Raw genomic sequence first — 26475 nt, forward strand, 5'->3', positions numbered from 1 at the left:
ACACTTTGATACAAAATAAAGATATCAAATCATGATTATTTTTAAAACTTATCTAAATCTAAGTTTTTTTATAGTTTAACGCTGTATTCCGCACATCGCAGAGTGCCTACCCTGCTCTTTTGCCGTCTTCATTCCGTTAAGACACTCTGTTCCCATTAAGACACTTTCGTTCCCACTTTCAGTAATCACGTGTTAAGGCGGAACTCAACGCTGATTATTATAAAGATGCTATATAAAACATTAATCAATATTTTAAATTTGTAAAGTCAATTAGGCAATAAAACTATTATTTTCAAATTATTCTTGCTAAAACGGCAAAAAAATAATGTCAAAAAACATTGAGTAAACTGTCAATTATAATCTAAAAATATAGTAGCAATGCAAAAAAATAGTTAATTTAGTGAGTGTTGCTAGATAAAGTTTTTGTTTTATCGATACAGGAAATCCAAATTGAGGGGTGACTCATAATGAACGAGGTATTTACTTTCGAGAACACAATCTTAGTTATTTTAGTTTTCAATACAAAGCAAACAAAAGTAATACTAAAATATTTTAGAATTTTATTTTAGAACTGGTAACTCTAAAGACTGTTTATTTTTTCCCTTGGCCCAAAAGCTAAGGAAAGGTCAAAATATGTTTAAATTAGACATATTATTTAAAGAAAACTTGTTTTGTACCGATAGTCGGTTTTGTCAGTTGATATGTAACTAAAATTTTATGTTTTTAAAACTTTAATTTAATGAAAATGAACTATGAAGTAAGTGTATAATAGATATATAACAAGTATTTTTATAAATCTCATAGTCATTTCATGAACTCTATGGATTGAATTTGATTGAAATTGTCTATGGATTGAATTTGACGGAAAGTGGGGAACGGTGTGTCTCAACACTATGTTTCCTCTGCTTACTCTCCTATATTCAGGTTACAGCGTGAAGCTGAGAAAGTGAAAGAGATTTTTTATATGTAATTATCTTCAACATATTATGAATAACAGAGCAAAGTATAGACCCATGCCACAATAACTTCAATGTAGTTTGAAAAGAACGAACATGCAATGCAGTCAAAGCTTTTGGACGGGTTCGAAAAGGCACGGGTTTGAGTCCCGGTACGTTCAAATTTGATATTAATTCTAAAAGTATATTACTTCTTTATTGTGGAATAATACTTTAAAATCCATGTTAAAAACATCGTATAATCTTGATTTATTAAGCAAAAAATGAAAATAAAAATTATTTTTCAACCAAATTTCCTGTACTTACGAGATAATAAGATTTTTCAATTGTTGTTATTTCATTATCTCATAATAATTAATTATTCAATTGATAACTTCGATACTCGAACAAAATAGTAGAAGTCCAGTCAGTGTATTTATTTATTCATTTCATTCAATCACGTTTAACACTGTCGAGTGTAGTGTTTTACGAATCCGTACTGATAGATCACGTTTTGTACGTATCATAATCAAAAAAGTAAACGAATGTTACAATATATAAAGTAACATTTACTTACGTATGGAGATAAAAAATTAAATTAATAATAATTACATAAGTAAGTGGGTTGAAGTCGATTTAAAATATGATTATTTATGTGTAAACCTTTAAGTTAATAAATAATAATGATACGAGTTTCACTGCAGGTGGTGCTTAAAAAGACGATTGTGGATTTAACTCTCTGATTAGAGAGACGGAATATTTAATATAGCGGTGTTGAGTTCCGCCACTCACCACATATATCGCACAAAGTTTGACATACTGGTCCCCACTCACCGGTGGGCTAAACGTCGCGCTTTGCCTCGACCCAGTGGGGATCGAACCCACGATCACGAAAAACTCTAATAAATTTGGTATGTGAGGTGATAAAAACGTAAGAACTAATGATATAATTTGATACAACATTACTTTAAGCAATTATGAGATTTTATTCATACACAATATCTTTGATATTAATTTAGAAATCAGTTGTGAAAGAATTCTGATAAGAAACAAGCTATTGCCAATTCCTATTTTCAGAAGCATTACGTTTACAGATTACGATATCAACTATCGAATAATTTTCAATACAATTATCATTTTCAATACTATTTATATTTATTTAAAAGTAAATATTTGTTTTAATGACAGAAATTACGTCAGAAATGTGAGAATCGTTGCATTTGTCAAGATGACCATAAGTAAGATTAAGTGCAAATGAAGCAATAACACTTTAAATTCGTTTCTAGTTAGCTTTGATGACTTAATCGGAGGTCGTGAGTTCAATTGTATGTGAATGTGTCGGCCATGAAGAGCATCGTTAGAACTCGTTTTATATGAAACTTTTGAAAATAAACTTGCAATATATTATTATTATACACAGCTTCATGCTGTACCCCACATGTAGCAGGGTAGGCATGTGGAACCTAGTGTTAGGACACTCCGCTCCACATTTTCCGATGACTTTTTGGAGCCATTGCGTGTTCAGTGGCGGAGTTCAACGCCACTCTTTGCCTCGATACCCGAGCGAAGAAAGGAAATTATTAAATATTTCAATTCTTCGAGCGGGAAACGAACCTACAACCTGTCGCTATTACTGTAACACGCTTATGCCCTCCGCCACGAATGGCCTCAGTATTAGATTTATACTTAAAATAAACTTATTTACAACGAAAACTATAATTTGCAAGACAATTTTAAATCGACAGTTCTACACCAGTTGCGCTTACAGTTCAAGGTGGTGTATTTTAAAATTTCATTTCACTTTTCGTATAAAAGGCAAGTAAATAACGTCTAATAATATCTGTTTAAGAATACTGTGTAACTCCGAATAATGTAACTTAGACATAACGAATTCGACTCAAACGCGTTGATGTCTTTTCGTAAGACGTTTCGTTTCTAAGAACAAAACTTTAAGACCGGTATAACGAAATTTATTACAAAGTAATAAATTATATAATAATGGGAGAATAGATAAATATATTAAGTAATTTCAAATGAGATTGCGCTTCCGGTATAATTTTTTTTTATATTGAAGAATAACAAACTTATTATATAATTTACTTATTTTTTATGTATTAATGGTAAAGTAGCAATAAAAAATTAACATTTTAAAGTTAAGACCAAAAGATTATCACATATAAAGATAAATCAATCAAAATAAGTTCAAAAAATACATATATAAAAAAGGAAGCTTTTACAAATTGCACCTGATGACCGTTTGAAATCCTCCATTCAAACTTCCACACATAAACCAAAACTAATATAACATATTATATAAAAAAAAATAGAAAAAAACTAACCTCTTTAATCAAAGGACACAAAACACACAAAAATCCTCAAAATTCAAAACACAAGCACAGAAAAAAAATAATAAAATACGTTTTTAACGTAAAAGTGAAGCGGCCAGGACGGCGGTGCGCGCGCGAGTGGCGCCCGGTTACATGCGCCCGCCCACCGGCCAGTATAACCCGGCGGAATTGAGGAGGCACGCTGCGTCATCGCACTGGTACCTGAACCTTTCCGCGTTTTAACATGGATTGTATTGTTTTTATATAATAATAATTTGTTTTATATATTATTAATACAAATAATAATTGCGTTACAATAGAAATATTTATTTATTTTATTTTTTTATCTTTTAATATCTTAATACGGTTCCTTTTATTTTTATTGACTTAAGAGTAAAATATGGCACTTCTTATATTGTTTTTCTTATTTTTATTTTACTTTTTCTTATGTATAAAATATTGCCAAACCTTATATAAGAAAATCATTATAAATTTTACCTCCGTTTGTTATCTTGCAATTATTCTAAAACAATAGTGACAGTAAAACCATTAAAGGTTATAAGAAGACAATTATTTATTTCAATAGCAAGGTCGTGCAGTCTCAATGAAACTATTGGATTTTCCGGAAAAAGTCATAAAAATAATACTTAGTTATTAGATACACAATTTATTTTTTTATTGTTTCCGCTATGAAGTGCATGTTGAAATTTAGGAATAATATTCATATATTTTTTTATTAACCAATCAATCAAAACTGGTAATTATATTTTTTATTGTAAATTATTATCTTTCTTGTTTTAAGTGTTCAGAAGTTTTTTTTAATATTCTCTAACATAAATGTATAATTTTTGCAGTATATTATTGTTTTTGAAGTGGGACATCATTTGACTGGAAATTCGATGGTTATGGGTTCGGTCCTTACTCGAACATAATTTTTACGTCAAAGTCGAAGTCGTCGAAGTGTTACGTCACTCAACACGAAAAGTCTCCAAAAGCATATTCTACCCTATTATGCGTGAAAAAGCGTTAAGCTTTTTTTTTAGAAAATGTATAAAGTAAAGTATAAAAGCGGGATTCAACCCACGCCGCTTGGAGTCCATCAAAGATAGACGGTTAGAAAGTAAGGAAAGGAAGTGTTAATACTAGGTTTTCAGATTCCTTTCCTCCGCGGGATACAGCGGGAAGCTCAGGTCAGGTACCTAATAGAGCTTTGGTACTAGTTCAATAGTTAAATAATATCTAGCAGTCTTCAACCTTATTAATATGCATAATTATAATAAACGTAAAACTTAAACCGGTCTCAAATAAATGTATGTATAATTAAATGAAATGATCATATTTTATATACTAAAAGTGTTGCTTTGAACAACATTTCTAGTATTTCCCTCAATTCATATTCATTGAAAACTATATATAAAGGTAAGCATGTTAAAACCTATTATTAATAAAAATACCTATTAATCGTAGTATCTTATTAGTAAAAATACTATATAATATTGAATGAATGTACTCGTAGTATTTGATGTACAAAATATTATATTTGAATTGTTTTGATTGAAATCCACAGTTATCGCATTCATTAAGGAATATTCCAACTACACTATTGAATAATATATATAGAAAAATAAATACAAATAGATTTGATAGGAATATAAATGACCTATAAGCTTCACAATCCCAACAAAAACACAAATATGCATAAAGTCTCTGAAAACATTTATTTATTAGATTTATTTAAAATTTTTGCTACTAATTTCAAAATATCCCTATTGACAATAATTATAATTTCGTACAAATAAATAAAATGACAAAGGAAAAATAACCAGTCCTACTTAACAACTATTATCCATACCTATATTATAAATTCGAAAGTAACTCTATCTGTCTGTCTGTCTTTTACGCAATCAGGGCCAAACCGCTAATTTAATTGTGATAAAACACTCATATAGAGATACTTGAGGGTCCCGGGATGAACATAGGATACTTTTTTTTCTCATATTTGTAATATTTTCGATATATACCAATTTATTAATTTGACATGCAATTTATTCCGCCATGTTAATAACAACCGTCGCGTTGCTAAGCTAACGATTTGCAAAGTTTGTTGTTAGAAAACGTCACCCAAAATGAGCTTGCTTAACGCATCCCTCTATTGAAAACTGAAAATAATTTCATAAATATATTTAATAAATATTCGTATAGTTCAAGCGGGCGTAGCCGCGTTCGGGTCCACTAGTTATACTATGTTTATCTGCATATATAACAAACAATAAAAGTAAAGTGAATGTGAATGTTTTAGCACGACCGCGGCTTTTCAACTCAGCGGGATTATATGAGGAGAGAGGGCAAAGCGCAGGTAAGCTCAGTTATCGTTACTCGGAACTGTGTCTGATTACGATCCCTAGTTGTACATTGTATATCGTTGGCGACTTTTTGTCCAAGTCCTCAAGTTCAGACCAGAAGAAACAAAACGAGACGAAAACGTAAGTTTGGGATGCTGTATTCATCAGATATTTAAGAGATTGTTATAAATGTAAGCTTTTATTTGATTAAGATAGTACGAACAGTCAAAGTGTGTGAGGAGTTATGAAATTATTTTATTTCTTTAGATCCGTAACCATCAACAGAACAAAACTTGGTGATATCATTTAAAATACTCCTATTCCTCATTTTCCGCCGAATTCTGGAAGTAATGTTGAGTGGCGAAACTCAACACCGTGCTTTGCCTCGACACAAGAGCAAAGTAATATTGAATTAATTGATTAAATATTTCATTTACTTGAGTGCGAATCGAACCTGTCGCGCTCACAGTAATATTTTGTGCTCCTGAGGCACGTCTGGCCTGGGATCTGAATCGATAACCTAATTAATATATAAATAATATAACAATTAATATGAAGGAAATAAAATAAAATGTAGTTGCGCTGAATAAATAAATCAGCTTCACGCTGTATCCCGCACACATCAGGGTAGGCAGAGGGAACCTAGTGTTAAGAAACTCCGTTCTCCACTTTCTGCCGAACTCCGGAGGCATTGCGTGTTGAGTGGCAGAACTCAACGCCGCGCTTTGCCCCGACAACAGAGCGAAGAAATGGAAATATAAACGTAAATAAATAAATAAATATAAAAGCTAGAAACTTCTAATAACCACTACTAATACTTTTATAGACTGAAAACCTATATCTAGGGTTCCTAAAACCCATTCGTCCGTTAAGACAGGCCATGATAGGTTCCGCTCTGATTCACTATATATGAGGCCTTTGTCCTCCATCGGATACCTCACTTGCCTTGATCATATAAGACAATTAATAATGTGTTTGTTTATTGTTTTATTGTTTTAGTTTTATATCTAGTTTTTTATATATTTATTTATGTACAAACAGGGAATAACTGTTATATTTATTAATGTACAAAATTTATACAAAAAAAGTTGAAAAAAATACTCTTTTGGCGACGTTGGAACGTAATCTTTTGATATGAAAGATCATATTTAGTGGTCAGTGGGTAGTGAGTTCGATTCCCACTCGAGAAAAGCAATAAAACATTTAATTTCCCCAAGAGGGAATCGAAACCACAAAACCTTTTTTATGTGTCTATATATAATAAGTATTTAACAAAAAGTCTTTTTATTTTATAATTAAATGCATAATGCGGCGGTGAGAGATGAATAATTCCTTTAAAGTTTGAATTACCAACATAGACTTTGAATTATTTATCGCTAGTAGGAAAAACGTCGGTTTCCTCATAATGTCATATAACAAATTTGACTTATAAATGTAATTTTATTGGAAATCTCACAAACAATATACTTTACTAATAATTGTTAATAATTAACAATTAATAAATTCTTCCGAAAAACATTATATTCCGTTTAAATATTAGGTATGTTTTATTAATATTTATGAGTAAATTCGGAAAACCGAAAATTTTACAAGTAAATAGTGATGTGTTTATTATGGTTTATGATTTTTACAGATGAAATACATCTTATATAGCTCCAATATGTTTTATATATTATGAGTTTTAGCTTCTCTCTGCATTACCAATAGGAAAGCAGAGAGAACCCACACTGTTACCTATTCCCCACGCACCGCCTAATGCTCGAGATGTCGAATCGAAGATCGAATGTCTCGAAATTCAACCTACTATTATGAAAAATAACTTTAACAAGAATGTCAAAATTCAATTATTTTTAATTAATAATTAGTTAAATATGAAACAAATTAATTAATATCAATAGTGAATTTATTTTGTATTGAATGTAATATTGTAAATGCAATTAAAACACTTGCACAGTGCACTGCTAATATTTCACAATATAAATATACCGACAATATGTTGGCATTAATCACATTAGAAGGGATTTCTTCACTAATAAATTCTATCTAGTTTACTAAGACAGGTACAACCTGTATATAAAATATGTGTTTTTTTATTAATAGCAAGTTAAGTTATTTTATGAATTAAAAAAATATTCTGATAGTAAACACGGTAATTGTGGGTTCGATTTCCACTCGGAGGAATTAGCTATTGTCATTTAATGGCTTCTTTGGTTATATGAAAAATCGTGACCAAAATTCGGTAGAAAATGGAGTATCTTAACACTAGGTTCCCAGGTTCCCCCTTCCTACCCTGCTATATGCGAGAAACAGCGACAAAAAAACGAGACATTTTTTAAGAAATCGTTAATAATAAGAATGACAAGTGGAAATAAAACTCGTAAGTAATAAGAAAGTATCGCGTCAAGTGGAAAGGTTAGAGGAAGTGGCTCTGGCAAGTGGGGCGAGCACTGGACTGAGACAGCATATGTTATCGGATGAACTTCCCCTCTATATTTTTGGACCGGTAGCTTTGGATTAACTGACGCAAATCAGTTATAATTTTTTGTGTGTCAATAAAAAGCAATGTTTGACATAAGGTGTGTGTGCTTCATGTAGGGATTCTTTGAATTTTATCCAAAATTATACGTTTTTTTTAAATATCCTATATAGGTTTTTTTAGGTTCACGCTGTATCCCAGTAGCCAGAAGGAGCCTAGTGTTAAACCATCCCGTTCCCCATTTTCCGCCGAATTCTAAAGAAATTGGTATAGGTATTGCGTTAATTTCAACGAGTGGGAATCGAACCCACAACATGTTAAGTTTACAGTATGATTGTACTGCGCTTGTTCTACTGCGACGACCGGCCTCATTCTATATAATACATAACTATAACCGAGTTCTAAATTATATTTCTTTATACATACATATGTGCCAATATATCTCCTAAAATAATCCGTAAAAAACTTGAGAAGATTAATGGCTAAGTAAAAAATATTGAGTTTTATTGAATTATTTATTTTCATCTTTACCATAATATCTTTAGAATTAAACAAAACAATTAAAAAATAATGACGCATCAGTTTCTTTAATTAATTACCGTAGAGTTCGGTGCTCCGTTCTCTCTGGCTACCGTAAAAAAAACAGGAAATAAAATATTTAATATTTTAATTTCCTCGCTTCAGTAACGAGGTAGCGCGCGGCGTTGAGTTCCGCCAATCAATATTCAATGCCTCAAGTATTACTTACCGCATTACCGCCGAAGTAAGTAGGGAACGGAAGCGTTTTAATGGAAAACGGAGTGTCTTAACACTAGATTCCCAGGTTCCCTCTGCCTATCCTGCTGTATGCGTGATACAGCGTGAAAGTACAATAAATACAGCACCATTGCCCAGAGAAAACTATAAGTTCAACAGGGTTTAACTATCTCATGTTTCTACTAATCAGAACACGTACGCGGCGTCGTGAGTATCCTTTACCTGAGTTGTGAATGAGAGGATGTAGAGTTTTTTGCTGCACTATAAAAAGGAATTTCAATGGCTGTTTATTGTTAGTATTTTAAGGAATTTAGTATTATATTATATTGTGAACTGGTCCATTGATTCTTATGACTTATTACTGATGGTAATGAATGAATTTGTCTTGTGTTTTTTTTTAATATTAGACGTATGCATATTTTAATTATGCCAAAAAAAACATAATATACTATTCTTTTTTTATCAGCTTATTATATATCCCGCATATTATAGGCAGGTAGGCAGAGGGAACCTAATGTTAAGAGACTTACGTATCCGCTTATTGTCTTGGTGCCAGAGCGAAGAATTGAAAATATTCATAAATAATAATTCCTTCTCCCAAGTGGGAATCGAACCCATAATCGTCGCGTTACGGTCACACTTCGTGCTCCTGCACCACAATTGCTTGAAAACAGTTTTATTTTATTTGTGGAATAAGCGTGAATAAAAACCTACCCAAGTGGGAGTCAGACTCGCGTACGAAGGGTTCCGTACCAGTAAAAACGGCAAAAACTTTGTTGTGGGAGGGGAGCCCCCTAAAATATTTATTTTATATATTTTTTTTGTATTATTTTTAATATAGCACTTTTATAAGTAAAAAAAATGTATCTCCAATTTTGTTCAGGTATAGATATTTTTATTATTCTATTTAACTAACCGACATGACGTGTTGAAGAATTTTGATTAGTTAAATTTTGAGAATTTGAATTAATATTTACTTAACAAATACGATAACGTTCTTAAAGCACACATTACAATAATTTTTCACACATTTCTTCTACGTCACATACTTAGCAACTTGTTATTCACTCAACAATGTTTGCCGATAACTTAAAATCGATAAACAACATCTAAAAAAATCGATATGATAAAATAAATTAGCAAAAAATCATAACTTCAAATTCTATTTGTATATACGTCCTTGTTATTCTTACCTATTTTCATATAATAAAGACAGAGACAAGTTATAATATTATGGAAGATCCTTGTATGAGTCATGCTTATTTATAAAGTAACGACTTTAAACGTTTGGGACTCTTCGTATGTGCTTACGATTGTTAGGTTATTTACTTTTTCATATTCTACCGATTCTGCTAATATTTACTCTTTGTACGTGGTTAGAATCTCTGTAGTTTGTTTTTTCTTTTGCTTCACGCTCTATCCCGTACATGGCAGAGTAAGCAGGGAAAGCTTGGGAGCCTAGTGTAAAGACACTCCGTTCCTATAAGACACTTCCGTATCCGATTTTCCGTTCCGGCTCCTTCTGTCTACCCTGCTAGATGCGAGAAACAGAGGGAAAGCTAAAAAAATAAAGAAAGCAAAATATTTTTTCTTTATGGAAAAAGGACAAGGCAAACGAGCGTTCGGGTCACCTGATGATGATCACCGCCGCCCACGACCCCGTGCAGCACCAGAGGAGCACAGGTGCGTTGCTTTGAGGTGGAGATAGACGCGCTTTAAAGATAAGAAAGGATAAGGATAGGAAAAAAGACATGTTTATAATGTAGAATATATATTAGATGCAAAGCATTTAATTCACATTTCGTGATGACAAATCGGATGACAGTTATTGAGTATGTCATTCACTTGCGGTTTCCTAATTGTGGAAAATGTACTTATTTTGTTTAGAAATTCTTAAAATTAATGGGATGTTTTACTTGACGCATGATGACACTGGGCTTCCTGACCGCAATATTTCACGAGAAATATAATTAAAATATAAATTCATTAATAATTATTATTTCTTTTTTTACCTAACTCTATTTCTTATGCCTTTTCTAATAGTTTCTTTTTCGAAGTATTATTTATTATCAAAACTATCAATGACTCATAAATGTTAATTAATATACTGGGCACAGTGAGGCACTTTTGGTGAAGTCTGGAAGTAACTCTTTGAACTTTGAGGATTCAAATCCGGCTAAGGGGTTTTTTTTATTATTATTGTTAAAATAAAACATACCACGAAAATTGATCGACCGTGCCTTTTTCTGCTCTTTTTTTCTTTTGTGATTTTTACTTATTTGATATTATTTTAATATACTTTTTTAGTCAAATGTGAAAAATATTGAAAGACTACTAAGGATTAAGGAGGGTTTTATGTTTATAAATATTACATAACATACTTTTATATGACAAAAAAATGAAAAGAATTAAAAATAAAACAAAAGAAAATCCACTTGCCTTTTAATCTTGAACAGTGCTTAGCAAATCTGGCATTTACTAAATTAGGCGTCAAGGCAAACAGTGCTTGTATCATCAACCGGTCTGAGAGTATACATTCAAATTATGATTCATTATATAATTGAAATTTTTGATGTGTCGATAATGAAAATAAAATATGTTATTCTTAGCGGGTGAGAGATATAAGATACCTATGACATTTCAGAAGGCTGTTTCTTTTTAAATATATGAAATCGAAAAGATATTAAAATATTCAAAAGAGGCCATTGAGGAATAGTGTTAGCATCTAACTGTAAGTGCGACTTTTGTGGGTTCCTTTCCCAGGATAAAACGTGAAGCTAAAAAAACTTCAAGTATGGTGACTAGTTAGATGGCTTAGTGGCTAACTATTTGCTCATCAATCACCATATAAATAAAAAATATCAATCCTGAGTTATTATCAAGCCCACTAAAGGATAAGACCAGAATGTTCAGAAATTTAGGTTTAATAATAAACCAAGATTGATATTTTTCATTTAAGTACATTTTCCTCCCCCAAATGGAAATCGAATCCACAAACATTACGTTTACAGTGACAAGCTTTGCCCGACAGCCTCAATTAGTATAAATATAAAAAAAAATAGATATTTATTATTTCTCAGCTAATATATACGAGCACTTTTTATTATTTATTAAAAATTAACAATAAGACTTTTCTCATTTCTCGGCAATACCGCTTTATTTAGTCTCTGTAGGAAATTTGAACCCCGAGTCGTGACTAGAGGTTGCCCAACTGGTTTCTTGTAACCATTTATACACAACTGTATTTGATATCGCTATCTCTTTCTTGCACTATAATGCGTGAAAGAGACAGATTATTTCAGTACTGGTTGTAATGTTATTGATATAATTTCAGTTAGATGTGATGGTTTAGATGGAGTGTAACGGAATTTACATTATAAAATGGAAATGTGTTGTTTTTTTGAAGCTTAATAAACTTTTTATTATTATTATGGAATATATTAGTCATAGCCTAATATAATAATGCATATTTAAAAAGAATAAAAACATATATACATAAATATTTTTAAAAACCCATGGTAATGGACATGTATTAACTAATCGTTTTCTAATCTGAGAAGAAACGAACCAGGTAAATAAACGAAGTGAAGAACGGAAGGGAGATACATTGAAGAATTGTTAGTTTTGTATATAAAAAATAATTACTAATATTAATTTAAAGTTATATTTGCAAACACTCTAGGTGTAACACACCGATATAAAGATTCCGTTCTGGCAGTACGTATCCTAGGGCACAGCGGGACAATCTAAGTTATTCTATTAATAATCTTAAAAATATGTTATAAGTAAATATTTTACACAAATATTACTACAATAACTTATTTAACTTAAATTTTTTATTTTTTTTATTTTCACTAAAACTTTATCTTGTTACGTCATAGCTTTACAAGAAACGGATAAGCATCTGGATGAATCAGCACAAGGCTTGTGACGTCATCGAGCGAAGATTCTCAGCATTGTTAGATTTTTTATGAGTAACCTATATGTCTGTCTATATTAGTTTACTAGAAATGATTTAAATGACTGACTAAAATTTTAATAATGTTATTCACATAATTATGATATTTTATACTGGCAATTTGAACTAGTAGTAGCGCAGTGTGACAGCGTCTGAAAATACATTCGATGATTGTGGATTCGATTCCCACTCGAGTACTCGACTCAATCCTTTTCCCAACTTTTTTGGCTTTACGCAGTAACTCGTGCATAACAGAGAGAACTGTTCTCCATTTTTCACCGAATTCTGGAGGCATTACGAGTCAAGTGCCAGAACTAATATAAATAAATATTTAATTTGCTCGGTTGGGAATCGAACCTGCAACCTAGCGATATGCTCGTGCCGCTACGCCACGACTGGGTTCGCCATGTGCAAACGCACTGCTAATATAATATTCAAATGATTGTGTTCTACATTGCAAACGCAATCGTTGCTATAAGTGTTTTTTAAGTCAACAAATTGCAATATGTAAGACAGTAGTAAATCATGCATAAACACGTGCAATTACAATAAACTAAAAACGCACGATTATCTACTTTGGTAATTTAGCCACTTACTAAATTTGTTTACCTTCGTTCTTTATTCATAAGTCTTTAGTTTGTAAATAATAATTTCAATTATTACTAGCTAGGTAGGTTCCCTCTGCCTCAGAGGGAACCTTGAGTTAAGTAAGTTCGCTTTCCAGTTATCAACCAAATCCACCCAAAATTCAACTTTAGAGAGAATAATATATAATAAGAATAATATATATAAGAATAATAATATAAAATTATTCGAACAAGTTCGGATTGAACTCACAGCTATCACATTTTACTTTCATATACAAAGAAAATGTTGATAGATGTCAACATGATTCATCTGAAGATTGGAAGGACAGATCCTGGCACGCTCGAAACACCATTAATTTAGAACTGAACTGAACTGAAGGACAGATGGGCAAGGAAGTTATCCTAGGGGATCCGTTTTTTTCTTTTGAGGTAATTTCTATTAGTATTATTAGATTAATTACTTAATTAAAATTATAAATGACGTAATAATTTAAAATAACATAAGCTAGGAGTACCTCCACGCGGCATCCATGAATAATCATGAAGTTCAAGCGAGCGAAGCCGCGGGCGGGCCGCTAATTAAAAAAAATACTTACTACAAGTTAGTATTTAAACTGACATCCTATTTTTTTTTTTTTTTTAATGGTAAAAGGACAAGGCAAACGAACGTTAGGGTCATCTGATGATGATCACCGCCGCCCACGACCCCGTGCAGCACCAGAGGAGCTACAGGTGCGTTGCTATTCAGGTGGTCTGATACCAAACACATCACGACGGTGTCATCAACACACATACATACATATATACTATTTAGTTGTTATTCAAACAATTCAATATTACAAGAGAAGGCACTTCGACCTTTTCTTGATTACATTAGGAATTTGACCTTTGCATGCTTAGACGTTCCCATAACGATTGTCTATTATATACATAGATTCATCGCATCATCTTCTTTGAAAATGCCGTTCACCTATTTAGGTAAATTTAGTATATAAATTAGCAGTTTCACGCTCTATCCCGCACACTGCAGGGTAGACATAGGAAACCTAGTGTTAAGTCACTCCGTTCCCAAATTTCCTCCGAGTTCTGGAGGCATTGCGTGCTGCGTGATTTTTTTATTTTAAAGCAATTTTTAACAGAAAAAAGAAACATAGAACTCAATTCATGATAAGAAAATGAGGTGATTTTATTTTTCATTTGTTTATATCCATCTTAGTTAATAAAATGTAAAGTTTTTTTTATTGATTTAGGTACCTACATATTCTCATAATTCATATAAATTATGTTTATTATCTATATATATAAAATCGAAAGGTCACTCACTCATCACGAAATCTCAGAAACTACAAGTACTAGGAATATCAAATTTTGCTTAGGAGTTACTTGTAGGACGTAGGTGCTCGCTAAGACGGGAATTTGCAATATTCGACTTCTAAGGGGTTGTTTTTGGGGTCGAAAGTTTGTATGAAACTTCGTTACTACAAATGCTAGGAGTCTCAAATTTTGCATAGACGTCATTAGGACGTAGTCATGGAGACAGAAATTAATAATAACATAGTTCACGCGGATGAAACTGCGAGCGGGCCGCTAGTAATAATATATAAATAACACACTCGTATCTGTATGGGATGCTGTTAATATTACTTCTAAGTTAATAGGTATTTTGTATGAACTTATGCACACATTCTAATGTCATTTACTCCATAGGTCTTCCATAGCATAATTTATGTTTTCATTAATATCTTACTAAGCTTTATTTGTAACTCAAATCTAGAGTTATTTATATGAACACAATATGAACAACTTAGAATTAATAAATAAGTATTATTTTGTTTGTTTTTATTTAATTCAATATTTCAGTTAACCAAACTTTGTAATAAAACATTGTAATAACGGAATTGAATTCACAACTACTACATGTAATCAAATACGTGCAATCATCTCGATCTATTTAAAATTAAAAACACTTCCGCTCTCCATTTTCCGCTAAATTCTGGAGCCATTGCACGTTGAGTGGCGGAAGTTCGTGTTTACATTCGTACTCTAAACTTAATATATTAAATATACTTTTTCAGCGTTTGCTGGAGATAACCTAGTGTTGGAACACTATTATTCTTTTAATATACAACTATGTGGCACTTCACTACTGTGCGGTTTCATAGGAACTTCCTTCCACGCGCCACTGAACTGTGGAATGGCCTACCCGCGGCAGTGTTTCCAGGTCGATATGACATGGGTACCTTTAAAAAGCGCGTCTATCTCCACTTTAAAGGCCGGCAATGCACCTGTAGCTCCACTGGTGTGGCACGGGGTCGAGGACGGCGGTGATCTCTTACCATCAGGTGAGCGAACGCTTCTTTTCTATAAAAAAAAATCATAATTTTCAAATTGATGTCGTGGCCGCCTTGACGTTGGGCTTTTTTCCTTTTCAGTTTCCAGGATTCCAGCCCTCTGCAGCTAACTTCAGGACGGCCACAACTCGTCGAACATACTGTAATACATTTCACGTCATTTCATAGCGTCCGCCGTCCAACTGCACACTGTAGAGAAAACGACCTGGATACTTTATATTTACCAATAACAAACGTCCTTGCTTTCGAAAAATATTACTTAGTTGTTTGCTTTTAAAGTGGAGGTGGTCGATTATGAGCTATAAGATATTTAGCCGATTATTAGATTCCTAATTTGTTATAATGGCATTTAATATCTAAATAAATTATTACGGAGAGTAGTATTTAGGAAACATTATAAAGTGAGGCCAGTCGTGGCGTAGTGGCACGAAATGTGAATGTAAACGACTGGTTGTGGGTTCGATCCTCAAAAGAATATTTATTTAAATTTATATTTTCATTTGTTTTCTCCGTGCTTTGCCTCGGCCTCAACTGTGGCATGAGTCTAGCCGCCACCGAGGTGAAGCTAAATGAGTGAGTGAGTGAGTATAAGAATCGATTGAAATGAGTGAGTGAATGAGTAAGTAAGTAATAATAATATCTATATACCTATTGAAAAGTTAAGTTGCAGCCAATTAAATAAAAATATATATGGTATAACTTTTTTATTCAAGAACCGATCGAATACAGGATGTTTGTATTATGTTATTCTTCATGTAACTGGGTTTTTCAAAGTAAATAATCAGAGAATATTATTAAAAAATATAATATATTGGCATTTAAGTAAATATTTACAACAAATTATAATAATTATGACTACACAACGTTTAAAGACAAATAATCCTCAATCATAATCAACAAGAAACGATAATTGCAGTATAATATTCTTAATAACATATTATAATTATATCGTGGAAATTTTAATTATTTTTTTAATAGATTAAAAACCACTTTAAATAATAGTGACAATTGAAAATCGTAGAGTAATCCATAGCTTTAGTAATTTTTTAGACATTAGTATGTATTTTGCCTTTTTGACAATATCAAAAAGGTTAAACAAATGCTTGTCACATATATTTTCCATTTTCCTTTTTACGATTTTATTATAAGTATACTTAAGAAAGCTTTTTGTCGTCAATCCACCTGTCAATTGTCAGTTTGAAAAAAAAAATATTCGAAAATATTATATGAATATTATGTATTACAATAAGAAATATAAAAAAATATACAAAATTAACAATATTATAATGATAATAATAAATAATCGTATACGATTAAAATAGCCCAATTCTTATAATATTTAATATATAAATTGTTGTTTTTTTTTTCGTAGTTACAAAAAAATATATAAACAATAAAGACATCGATATTGCAGATAATACTCAATTACCTGTAATATTGATTTATGTAATATAAAGTTAATAATTGTACCATTAGTAGATTTCATAAAAAATCCTGATTTTTATAAGAAATAAATAAACTGGAATGAATTCTTTGGCAGTGTTTTGTTAAAAAATATATAAAGTACATATGTACCGTAGTTCCCTACAAATCTCAAATAAAAAACATAGAATATAGTCTAAATAATTTGTACTGGTTTCTTAGATTAAACAGTTTTAAAACAATCTTTGATTATTTATGCCTACAGTATAGCGCCTGATGACAAAAAAATACATGCAAAATAAAACCGTTTAAAATACAAATTTGCTCTACAAAAACTTTGTAAATTTCTAGTAAATCCAGACTATATGATATGAAATGCAGGAGACATTTTAAGATAGTGACTAGCTGTATAGAACTATTGTAGGAACTTCAGTGTTATGTTACGGAGAGTGAGGCTCTGAAGCGGTGGTCGAGGCTTCCGTACGACGGCCGGTATCTCGGTGTTCTTTGGCTCCATGGACTACGTCTGTTCTTAAAGCTCGAACAGGCGATTAGGCTGTTCATAGCTGGTGGGCGAGATTGTTCCACGCTTATGCCATATCTGTGACTGAAAAAAAGTAAAGAAATATTTTTCTTATAATTACAGTAACAAATAATGCATTTAAACAAAAAAAATGGCTTAATTCCCAACTGAAGTTCAACATAAGTAACTTATTTAGGCAAATATAGTCTAGTGCTAAAAAAATCCGCTCTCCACTTTCCGCCGAATTCTGAAGGCATTGCATGTTGAGTGGCGAAACTCAATCCTAAACTTTGCTTCGACATCAAGGCGAAGAAATAAAAATATTAAATATTTCATTGCCTCGAGTGAGAATCGAACTCAACGACTGGCCTCAATTCTTTCTCAAATATTTTTTTTATTTCGAGCTAATTAAATATAGTATATGTAAAAAAATCAAAATTAAACCATTCTCTTTTATAATAAATCTTTATGATATAAATTAATTTGTTTTTAAAATTAATACATAGTGCGTAGCTCGTAGTAATTATTGTTTGTGTAGTGTTTTTAATAAATATGCAGGAATTTTATGACAATTATAAGATATTCCAGCGATTGCAATGTTAAGTATAATCGATTACAACAATTTACTTTGTACGTAGATGTGTACTTAATTACGTCTTTTGTGCGAAACAGAAATTATCAAGACTTATTTTACAAAAATGGCTGAAATTTGTAAATATATTAAATTTCAAACAAAATATGTATTTCTTAGTCATTTGCACATAATATAGTAAATAATTGCATAAATACAATAATTATCATATCTAAGCTTTTTAAGCGTATATATATTTTTTTAAATGTTTTTTAGTTTAAATATTATACCTCTTCGTCCTGGTAGTTTGTGGTAAATATTTGTCGCCTACGAGGACGCTCTCGTCTAGAGTACCATCCAGCTGCATCAGGTCACCAGCTGACACCGATACTTCCATCTTGTACCGGTCGAATGTGCACAGGAAGAGCAGTACTATAGCCATCTAGTAGGAAAATATTTAGAATATATTTTAATATTAATTAAAAGAAATGATATAATATAAAACAAAATAATGAATTCAAGAAAGTGAAGGCCGTCTATTCGTTGTCTACAAAAATATTTCTAAAATTATTGCTAAAGAAAGAAGTTTTCGTATATGTATAATTAATATTACTTTTCTAAGCTTTAGATGGTGGAACTTAACGCCATGCTTTCCTTTGTTACCAGAGTAAGGGAATGTAAATATATATATTTGGGAATGAGAATGACATCCACGACCCATGGCGTTTACAGTCACGCCTCTTTTGTTATCTTATTTACAAAAAAAGAACTTCAAATCTTTCAATACTTACAAAACACAAATGTAGAATAACAACGAAAGAGGTGGACTTTCTGAATCCGATAGAGTCAAAGAGCAGTCCAGAAACCGTGGGGCCAATGAAAGCGCCCAAAGCGAATGTAGACGTCCACATTCCTGACACCAGACCGTACGTTTCTATGGAATTCGGTAAACCACTGGAACTGTAAAATAAAAAAATATTAATATTATTTTCAGATTAACGATGACAGCAGGAAGACAGAGGGAACCTAGTGTTATGAAACTCCATCTTCCACTTATCGCTGAATTTTCCAGGCATAGCGCATTGAATGGCGAAAGTGAAGCCGCCGAACGAATTTGCCTTGTTACCAGAGCGAAGAAATATAAATAAATATTAAATAAATTCCCTAAATATTAAAATTAAAATTATATTCCCTAAATATTAAAATTAAAATTAAATTAGTGTTAATAATTTACTATTGAAAAGTAAAAAAACTAAATGTATAATTTTCAGAACACCTAACACAAAAATTGTTTAAGCTGATGTACTTTTGAGTGACATCTTATTCTATATCACTATCAAAATTAAGTTTATGCGTTATCATGTATATATGATACAGAAGCAATTGTAACGGGTCATCTCACTTAATTAGTTAGTGTTAAGTGCGTAATACTGTAGAGGTTATCTTATGAGTTTATCACACTAATTATTAATACATACGACCATGTGCGTAAATCTGAGGTTGAGGCCAGTCGTGGTGCAGGGCCACATGGGGACGACTGTAAATGCGACAGGTTGTAGGTTCAATTCCCATTCCAGGAAATCAAATATTTCACATTTTCATTTTCTTGCTCCGATAACGCGGTTCGGCCACTCAACACACAACGTCCCCAGAATCCGGCGGAAAAGGGGGAACAGAAGTCTCATAATGGGAATGGAGTGTCTTAACAATAGGTTCCCAGGTTCCCTCTGCCTACTCTGCTACTGCCGGATACTGCGGGAAGGTTAAAAAAATACATACATAAAAACATTTATTAATAATGTTATACATACATAGCTGTCCCGAGTGCGTCCGAGAATGTTGATACTAGAAGACTGCCAATGCCAAGGCCGTGCAGGACCAGTCCCGTAATAGTCACCCATAGGACTCTAAAAAAGAAAATTTTAGATACGTAAAATACATGTATTAGATAGATTATTTAGATTTAAGAATACACTAGACTAGCCCTAGCACCTAGACTAGACAAGACAAGACATTTAGAGACATTAGGCGTCGAGTCAGACATCGGAGAAAACACTAGGTTCTCTCTGTTTTCTCTGCTATATACTGGATAGTGACGTGATATGATAATTTACATTAAAAGAAAATATTACGTAGTATATTCACTCATAAACTATGATCACAATATTATTTTATTTGAAATGTCATAAATATATACTTGTAAAGATTATACATACTAATTGCTTTAAATGACCTTTATAATAAGTAATTGAATTAGAAATCCATATAGATTATAATTTTTTACGATAAAATTGTAAGAAATGGAAAACATGTCTTTTTCTTAAATTCATAGTTACTCAAAATAAAAAATATAATATTAATTAGAGTTTCTGTAATTTTGCTATTGATAAAAAAAGGATTTAACTTTTTTAGTAAAAAGAAATGGAATTCTTTTTTCTTTTGAATTTACATTCACGCTAAATCTCGTTAGACAGAGGGAACATAGTGTTATGATACTCTGCTCCCCACTTTCCGACGAATTCTTAAGGTATTACTTATTGAGATTTGGAGTTCAACCCCTCGCTTTTGCTTCGACACCAGATCGAAGGAATGAAAATAATAATTATTTCCAAATATTTTTATTTATACTTACGTTGGCATATCAATGAACGCCGCAGGACCTATGAGAAGAAAAGCTCCAATTGTAAAACAGTGGCCGATTGTAGTGATGTACTTGGGTTTGATCGAGGGATGGTCACACATCCAACCCCAGGCTGGTGCAGAAAGCGCGTATATACCACCATTTATTATAAATATTAAACCCAATATCACTGGAGAGAAGCTGAACTGAAAATAAAAAGGATATAATTATAATTTTTTCTTTATTTATTTATAATTTTAATACAATTTTATATTTTTAACGTATTTAAATTATCGCACAATTAAGAAAGTAAAAGTTAATAAAACATAGCAGGATTTGAACCTTCGCGTCTCTGGTAACCGTCCGAGAGGCGCGGGTTCAAATCCTTATATTATTATATTAGTTAATGCTATTAAAAATGTAATCATCTAAAGATTTATTCAGTTATTATGTGCAGAAAGTAAGATTTTTTTTGTTATTTTATAAAAAAAATACCTGTCGCAAATGTGGCTCTAGCGTAGCCTGTAGAAAACCGATGCTCAAACTCGTCGAAATAATACTTAGCGCGGCCAACGAAACGCCAGGAATTTTTAATAATGTCATCATTGTTGCTAAAATAGTAAATAATAATATACTTAAATTATATTTTTTATTTTATATGTAGTTGTTCTGTACAAAAATACTTTAATAATAATCTCTCGTTCATTTAAGAATTATTAAGTAACATTTTAGAGGCCGTCAATTTCGGTTGTGGATTTTATTCTCACTCACTGAATGAACATGCCTAATGTTCCAAGAATTCTGCCGAAAATGGGGAACAGAAGTGTCTTAAAGGCAACGGAGTGTCTTAACACTGTGTTTATAAACTTTTTTATACAACTTAATCATAAACTCTTGATTTTGTACTACTTACGTCCAGTTGGTTTAATATCTTCATCATCAGGTGTTTTAGGAAGCGTAATGTAACAAAGTATTGCGGTACAGAACAAGGTAAACCCTAGTACTGCAAAGGGGAGGGAGTAGCCTCCCCAACTGTACAGGGCTCCCCCTAACATCGGGCCTACAATGAGTCCAAGTCCAAAGAATGTTTCTAGGGATGCCTGAAAAATTATATTTTAAGTTGGTATAGCATTTTTATGAATAGGAGGATTTAAGAACTCATATAAGTTCGTCATATTCGTGCGTCTGTCCGTTCGTATGTCACAGTCATTTTACTCGGAGACTATTTCTACTATACATTAATATACTTTTTAGAAAACGTATAAAAAAAATAACATAGTGGGACTTGAACCCACGACCCACGCTTCTTGGAAATCGTCCAAGTAACCATCTTGAATAAAACTTTAAAATTGTACAAATATAAAATTGAAAAAAAAAAAAAGTCTTTCTAAATGGTCAAAATTTTTAATTACGCCAATACATCGTGAGATATTCGCTTCTAAAGTGGTAAAAAAATGGGGGGGGGGGGACCACTTGACTTGACTTGAAGAATTCAACGAAACTTCAAACAAAAATTGGTTCTACGAATATGTGATGATTAGAAATTTCATCATCAAAATTATAGTAAAACTTCAAATAAATACTAATATTTAATTATTATAATTCAATTTATTTGCAATTAATGAAACTAGAAAGATCCATTTAATTAAAACAATAACTTTAAGCTACAAAACAAATTGGCACATAGTAATTATAACAATTATTCTGATAAGAAACAGTATTATGACATAATAATTTCTATGATGTTAAACAATATTAGTTAACTATCTAATACAATTAATTAATTGTATAATCTAGAAATTATCTTTATTAGTTCACATTATTATTAATTGTTATTACATATTGGTATTGTATATAATATTTTAATGTTTTAGAATATTAAATTAAAAATAATAAATAATGTAAAAAACATTTTATATTAAAGTTTTGAAGGCATAACACCTAAATAAATAAACGTAGCAATAGTTTTATTCAGTAACTTTGCTATTTGTATCGCGCGGTAGCACGGGGTAGACTGAAGAAACCTAAGACACTACGATCCCCACTTTCCACCAATATTTTGAGACATTGTCTGTTGAGTGACGGAGTTCAACACAGTGTTTAGTCGTATTACCAGAGCAAGAGAAATAATAATTAATTTACCTGATAACCGTCACGGTTATAGGCACAATCTTGCCACAACGGCGTTGATATAAGTATTATTTTACGTTAAAACGAATGAGTACACAGTGTCATAACTCTCTTTGCTCCGTTAAAAAAATGAAATGGGTAATTAAATATAAGAAAAATACTTACAAACATAGTGGCAACATTATTCGGGAACTCCTTAGCGATGATCGCAAAGGAAGCGGTGAGGAAGGCCGCGTTACCCATAGCTTCTACGATACGGATCGTGAACGCCAACGTTACGAAGGGGATGTGCCCTTCCACTTTGTCTAATAACCTGTATTTTATAAAGCGGTTAAAAAGAAGGAAATAGTGTCATGCTACCCACTCTCCGGGCAATTTTTGCGACGAACGACGCAACTTAACGCCGCGCTCTGTCTGCCAGAGGGATGGCATAATAATAGCTTAAATTAAATTGCTGACCCAAGTGGGAATAGAACCTACAACTGATGTGGTCAGACGCTGTGCTACGATATCAGAACAGCCTCAATTATGAAGGTTATATGTTAAATAAAATTCGATTTTTTCATTGTTGTTTAAGTATTACCCCAGTTACATCTTCCGGGTGAGTTAACGGGCATGTTAACGTTTTATTTTATTTGTTATATTTTGCTTTGTTTTTGCAGAGTTAGTGGTGATTATGAAATTTAAAAAAAGTCTCCTCCTCAACTTAGTGAGTACGCATGTTGTCTGAACTACATATTAGACTAAAAGTCCTCAAAATTTCAGCTTTGATAAAATGACGTAAGTCTCGGGGCCCTGAGATCTTGGGCTACCAGGATCCATCATGAGCTCACTCTACAAAAGGCGGAAACTAACTAACGGGTTACTACTAAAATTGTATTATTACGAACAAAAATTTTCCTACATAATTATAGATAAACTTTATATTAACATAATATTTATTTTGTTTGTTTGGAATATTTATATATTTTTTGATAAGTAATATATTTTTTTATAATAATTTACAGTCAACCTGGTTCAAGGTTGACGGATAAAGCATATAACACGACAACAACAGGTTAAAAAAATTAAAAGCAGTTAGATCCGGTTCTAAAAATTAAGAGGAAAATTTTGTTTTAATGATTAATTACATTATTTTTCATATTTTTGAAAGGTTTTTTTTTTTAAATATCTTTATTATACAAATGTAAGAACTTTTTTAAATATTTAACAAACTTACCCAAAGAGTATGGCACATGTCGATGTCGTTAGTATTCCCGCGTTGAAAACCACCTTAGGCCCGAGCCTGTTGAGGTGAGCGCCGTAAAACGGGCTTACAATGAAGACTACGAGTTCAAATACGCCGAATACAAGTCCATACTCCGTGGCCGAGCAGCCTTTTAGTTCCGCCTGAAAACAAATATTTATATGTATTTTTTAATATAATCATAATTTCTTTACATAGTTTTTACTATAAATAAAAAGTCGTTTTCCATTAATGTACGAAGGTTAAGGAAAAGGTTAATCTGCTAATCTCAGCAACATATATAATATTTATTAAAATTTTTCATAAACAACATGATCCAAGAATAAGGTTTACGGCTGTAGGTTCAATTCCGGGGGAAAGAAATATTTAAAATTTTGACATTTTCTCAACATTTGTAACGAGGCGGAACGTGGCGTTGAATTCCGCCTCTCAACACGTAAAATATAAATTTTTGCGTTGAATCTAAATATATGTACATCGGTCCTAGTTACAATTTAGTTATAGAAGTTGGCGCTTGGCAATTGTGCGAACTCGATAACCTAAGGTTATCAGAATTCTTATGCATTCACAGACGGACGCCAAGAAGGTGGATTCTTTTGGAAACTAAATACTAAATACATAATTATTTAAATAAAGAAAAGTATAAGATATATAGGCATTTTTTTCCTACAAATTCAACCAACGTAACCAGATTTTTTTCGACTTGGCTTTACTGCTGTTGACTGAACTGGCTTTGACAGCGTCACCGGTCGGGGTGGGGCGAGAGTAGCTCGCCCCTGAGGAAAAAGTACGAGCTTTAATGGACGCTCGTGAAGGGTTGCGTACCCTTATCAGGGGCGAGTTTGACGACTCTTATCTTGCCAAACGGTTCGCCATTTCGGGTCTTGTGTCATACACAACTCTTATTTATATGAAACCCTTGGACAAAAGCTAGCTTATAATAATTAGAATTTGATATTCTCACAAAAAATAAAAAATATTTACAAAGTAAAAGTTTATATTTTGTGGAATACATAAATAGGAATTGATTGCAAAATATATTTTAAAATATTATTTAAGGATTGCATTTTTTATTGAGATTTTTTAGGTTAAAATGTAGGTATATGGCAATTTTTTTGTATCCAATATTATATGCATTTGTATAAAAATATTTGTCATATAATTTTATATTTATACATGCTTAGTAATTTTACGGTTCATTTTATTATCTTTGACAAAAAAATAATATTAAAAAATATAAGAAAAACTCTTTTTATTTTGAACTAAAATTTAACCTTGAACTGTTAGATAAAATATATATTTCTTTTATTTCTATTAATAATTTTGTTTTGTAAATTTATAAATAATTAAAAAAAATATAAAATTTAATATTTATAAGTACAATCATTTCATTTTATATAACAGCTTCTATTATGGTTAGTTGTGGATTCGATTCTGACTTGAGTATACAAAATATTTAAATTTTCATTTCTTCGATCTGATACCGAGGTAAAGCAATATATGTTTCATATATGTAATATCTCCAGAATTCGGCGAAAAAGCAACATGAATGTCTTAATGGGAACGAAATTTCTTTACAATAGATTCCTTCCACCTAAAATAAGAAAAGCGTCTAGAGGCTTACCTCATGTGGAAAGAACGGTGCTTGAAGAGCAACACATATGGCATTACAAAAATCAGCTATAGAAATAACAACGACCGTCAACCACTGTCTTCTTGTGAATTCTAGACGCATTTTGCCACTAAATAATAAAAAAAATCACTTTCCCAAAACAATTATTTAAAAAAAATCATAATTTCAAAAAGAATATATTACTTAATATCCACTTATTATGACAAAATTATAATTTAGTATCTGAACGTCATATTTTAACAGACGCGGGTATGTAACTGAAGAGGGTATCTCATAAATAATAAGAAAATAGCAACTGAGATTCTGTATCTTTTAATACATTTGCAATACATTGATTTATTTATTATTATTAGGACACAATAAGAAAATAAATGGAGCAATGTAGAACTAATTCTAGAAGATTCCTTTTTAGTTTAAATTATAACATGTATGCGAGGGTAGTGATAAGAAAATGGCAATTAAGATTCGTATTTTTTATATAAATGGCTTTTAATTATAAACAATTGATAGTGAACGATACTATTACTATGGGGCCAATGACATTTGTTTGAATGAAAGTGATTTATGTGTTTTTTGATATCGATTTTATATTTTACTT

The 26475-nt window shown here is 31.6% G+C and overlaps 2 protein-coding genes across 2 annotated transcripts in view; both read right to left on the reverse strand.

Moving 5' to 3' along the window:
- LOC146534345 (uncharacterized) overlaps positions 1-3419 on the reverse strand; it is a 58738-nt gene extending 55319 nt beyond the window's left edge. Inside the window, exon 1 of the mRNA XM_085193127.1 lies at positions 3275-3419. The gene's annotated coding sequence lies outside the window, so the exon portion shown is untranslated. The remainder of the gene's footprint in view (positions 1-3274) is intronic.
- Positions 3420-17450: 14031 nt separating this feature from the next.
- Positions 17451-26156, reverse strand: LOC146534348 (MFS-type transporter SLC18B1-like). The gene is made up of 10 exons (XM_085193417.1): positions 25869-26156; positions 24218-24387; positions 23164-23311; positions 21782-21968; positions 21364-21479; positions 20881-21074; positions 20060-20155; positions 19040-19208; positions 18539-18690; positions 17451-17761 (listed from the first exon to the last, which is right to left on the reverse strand). The coding sequence occupies exons 1-10, from the start codon at positions 25977-25979 to the stop codon at positions 17590-17592; spliced, it is 1515 nt and encodes a 504-aa protein (XP_085049543.1). The 5' UTR covers positions 25980-26156; the 3' UTR covers positions 17451-17589.
- Positions 26157-26475: the final 319 nt, after the last annotated feature.

The sequence above is a fragment of the Heliconius melpomene genome, chromosome 11 (genome assembly GCF_056956725.1).
Source record: "Heliconius melpomene rosina isolate 202511_hmr_F chromosome 11, ASM5695672v1, whole genome shotgun sequence".
NCBI lineage: Eukaryota > Metazoa > Arthropoda > Insecta > Lepidoptera > Nymphalidae > Heliconius > Heliconius melpomene.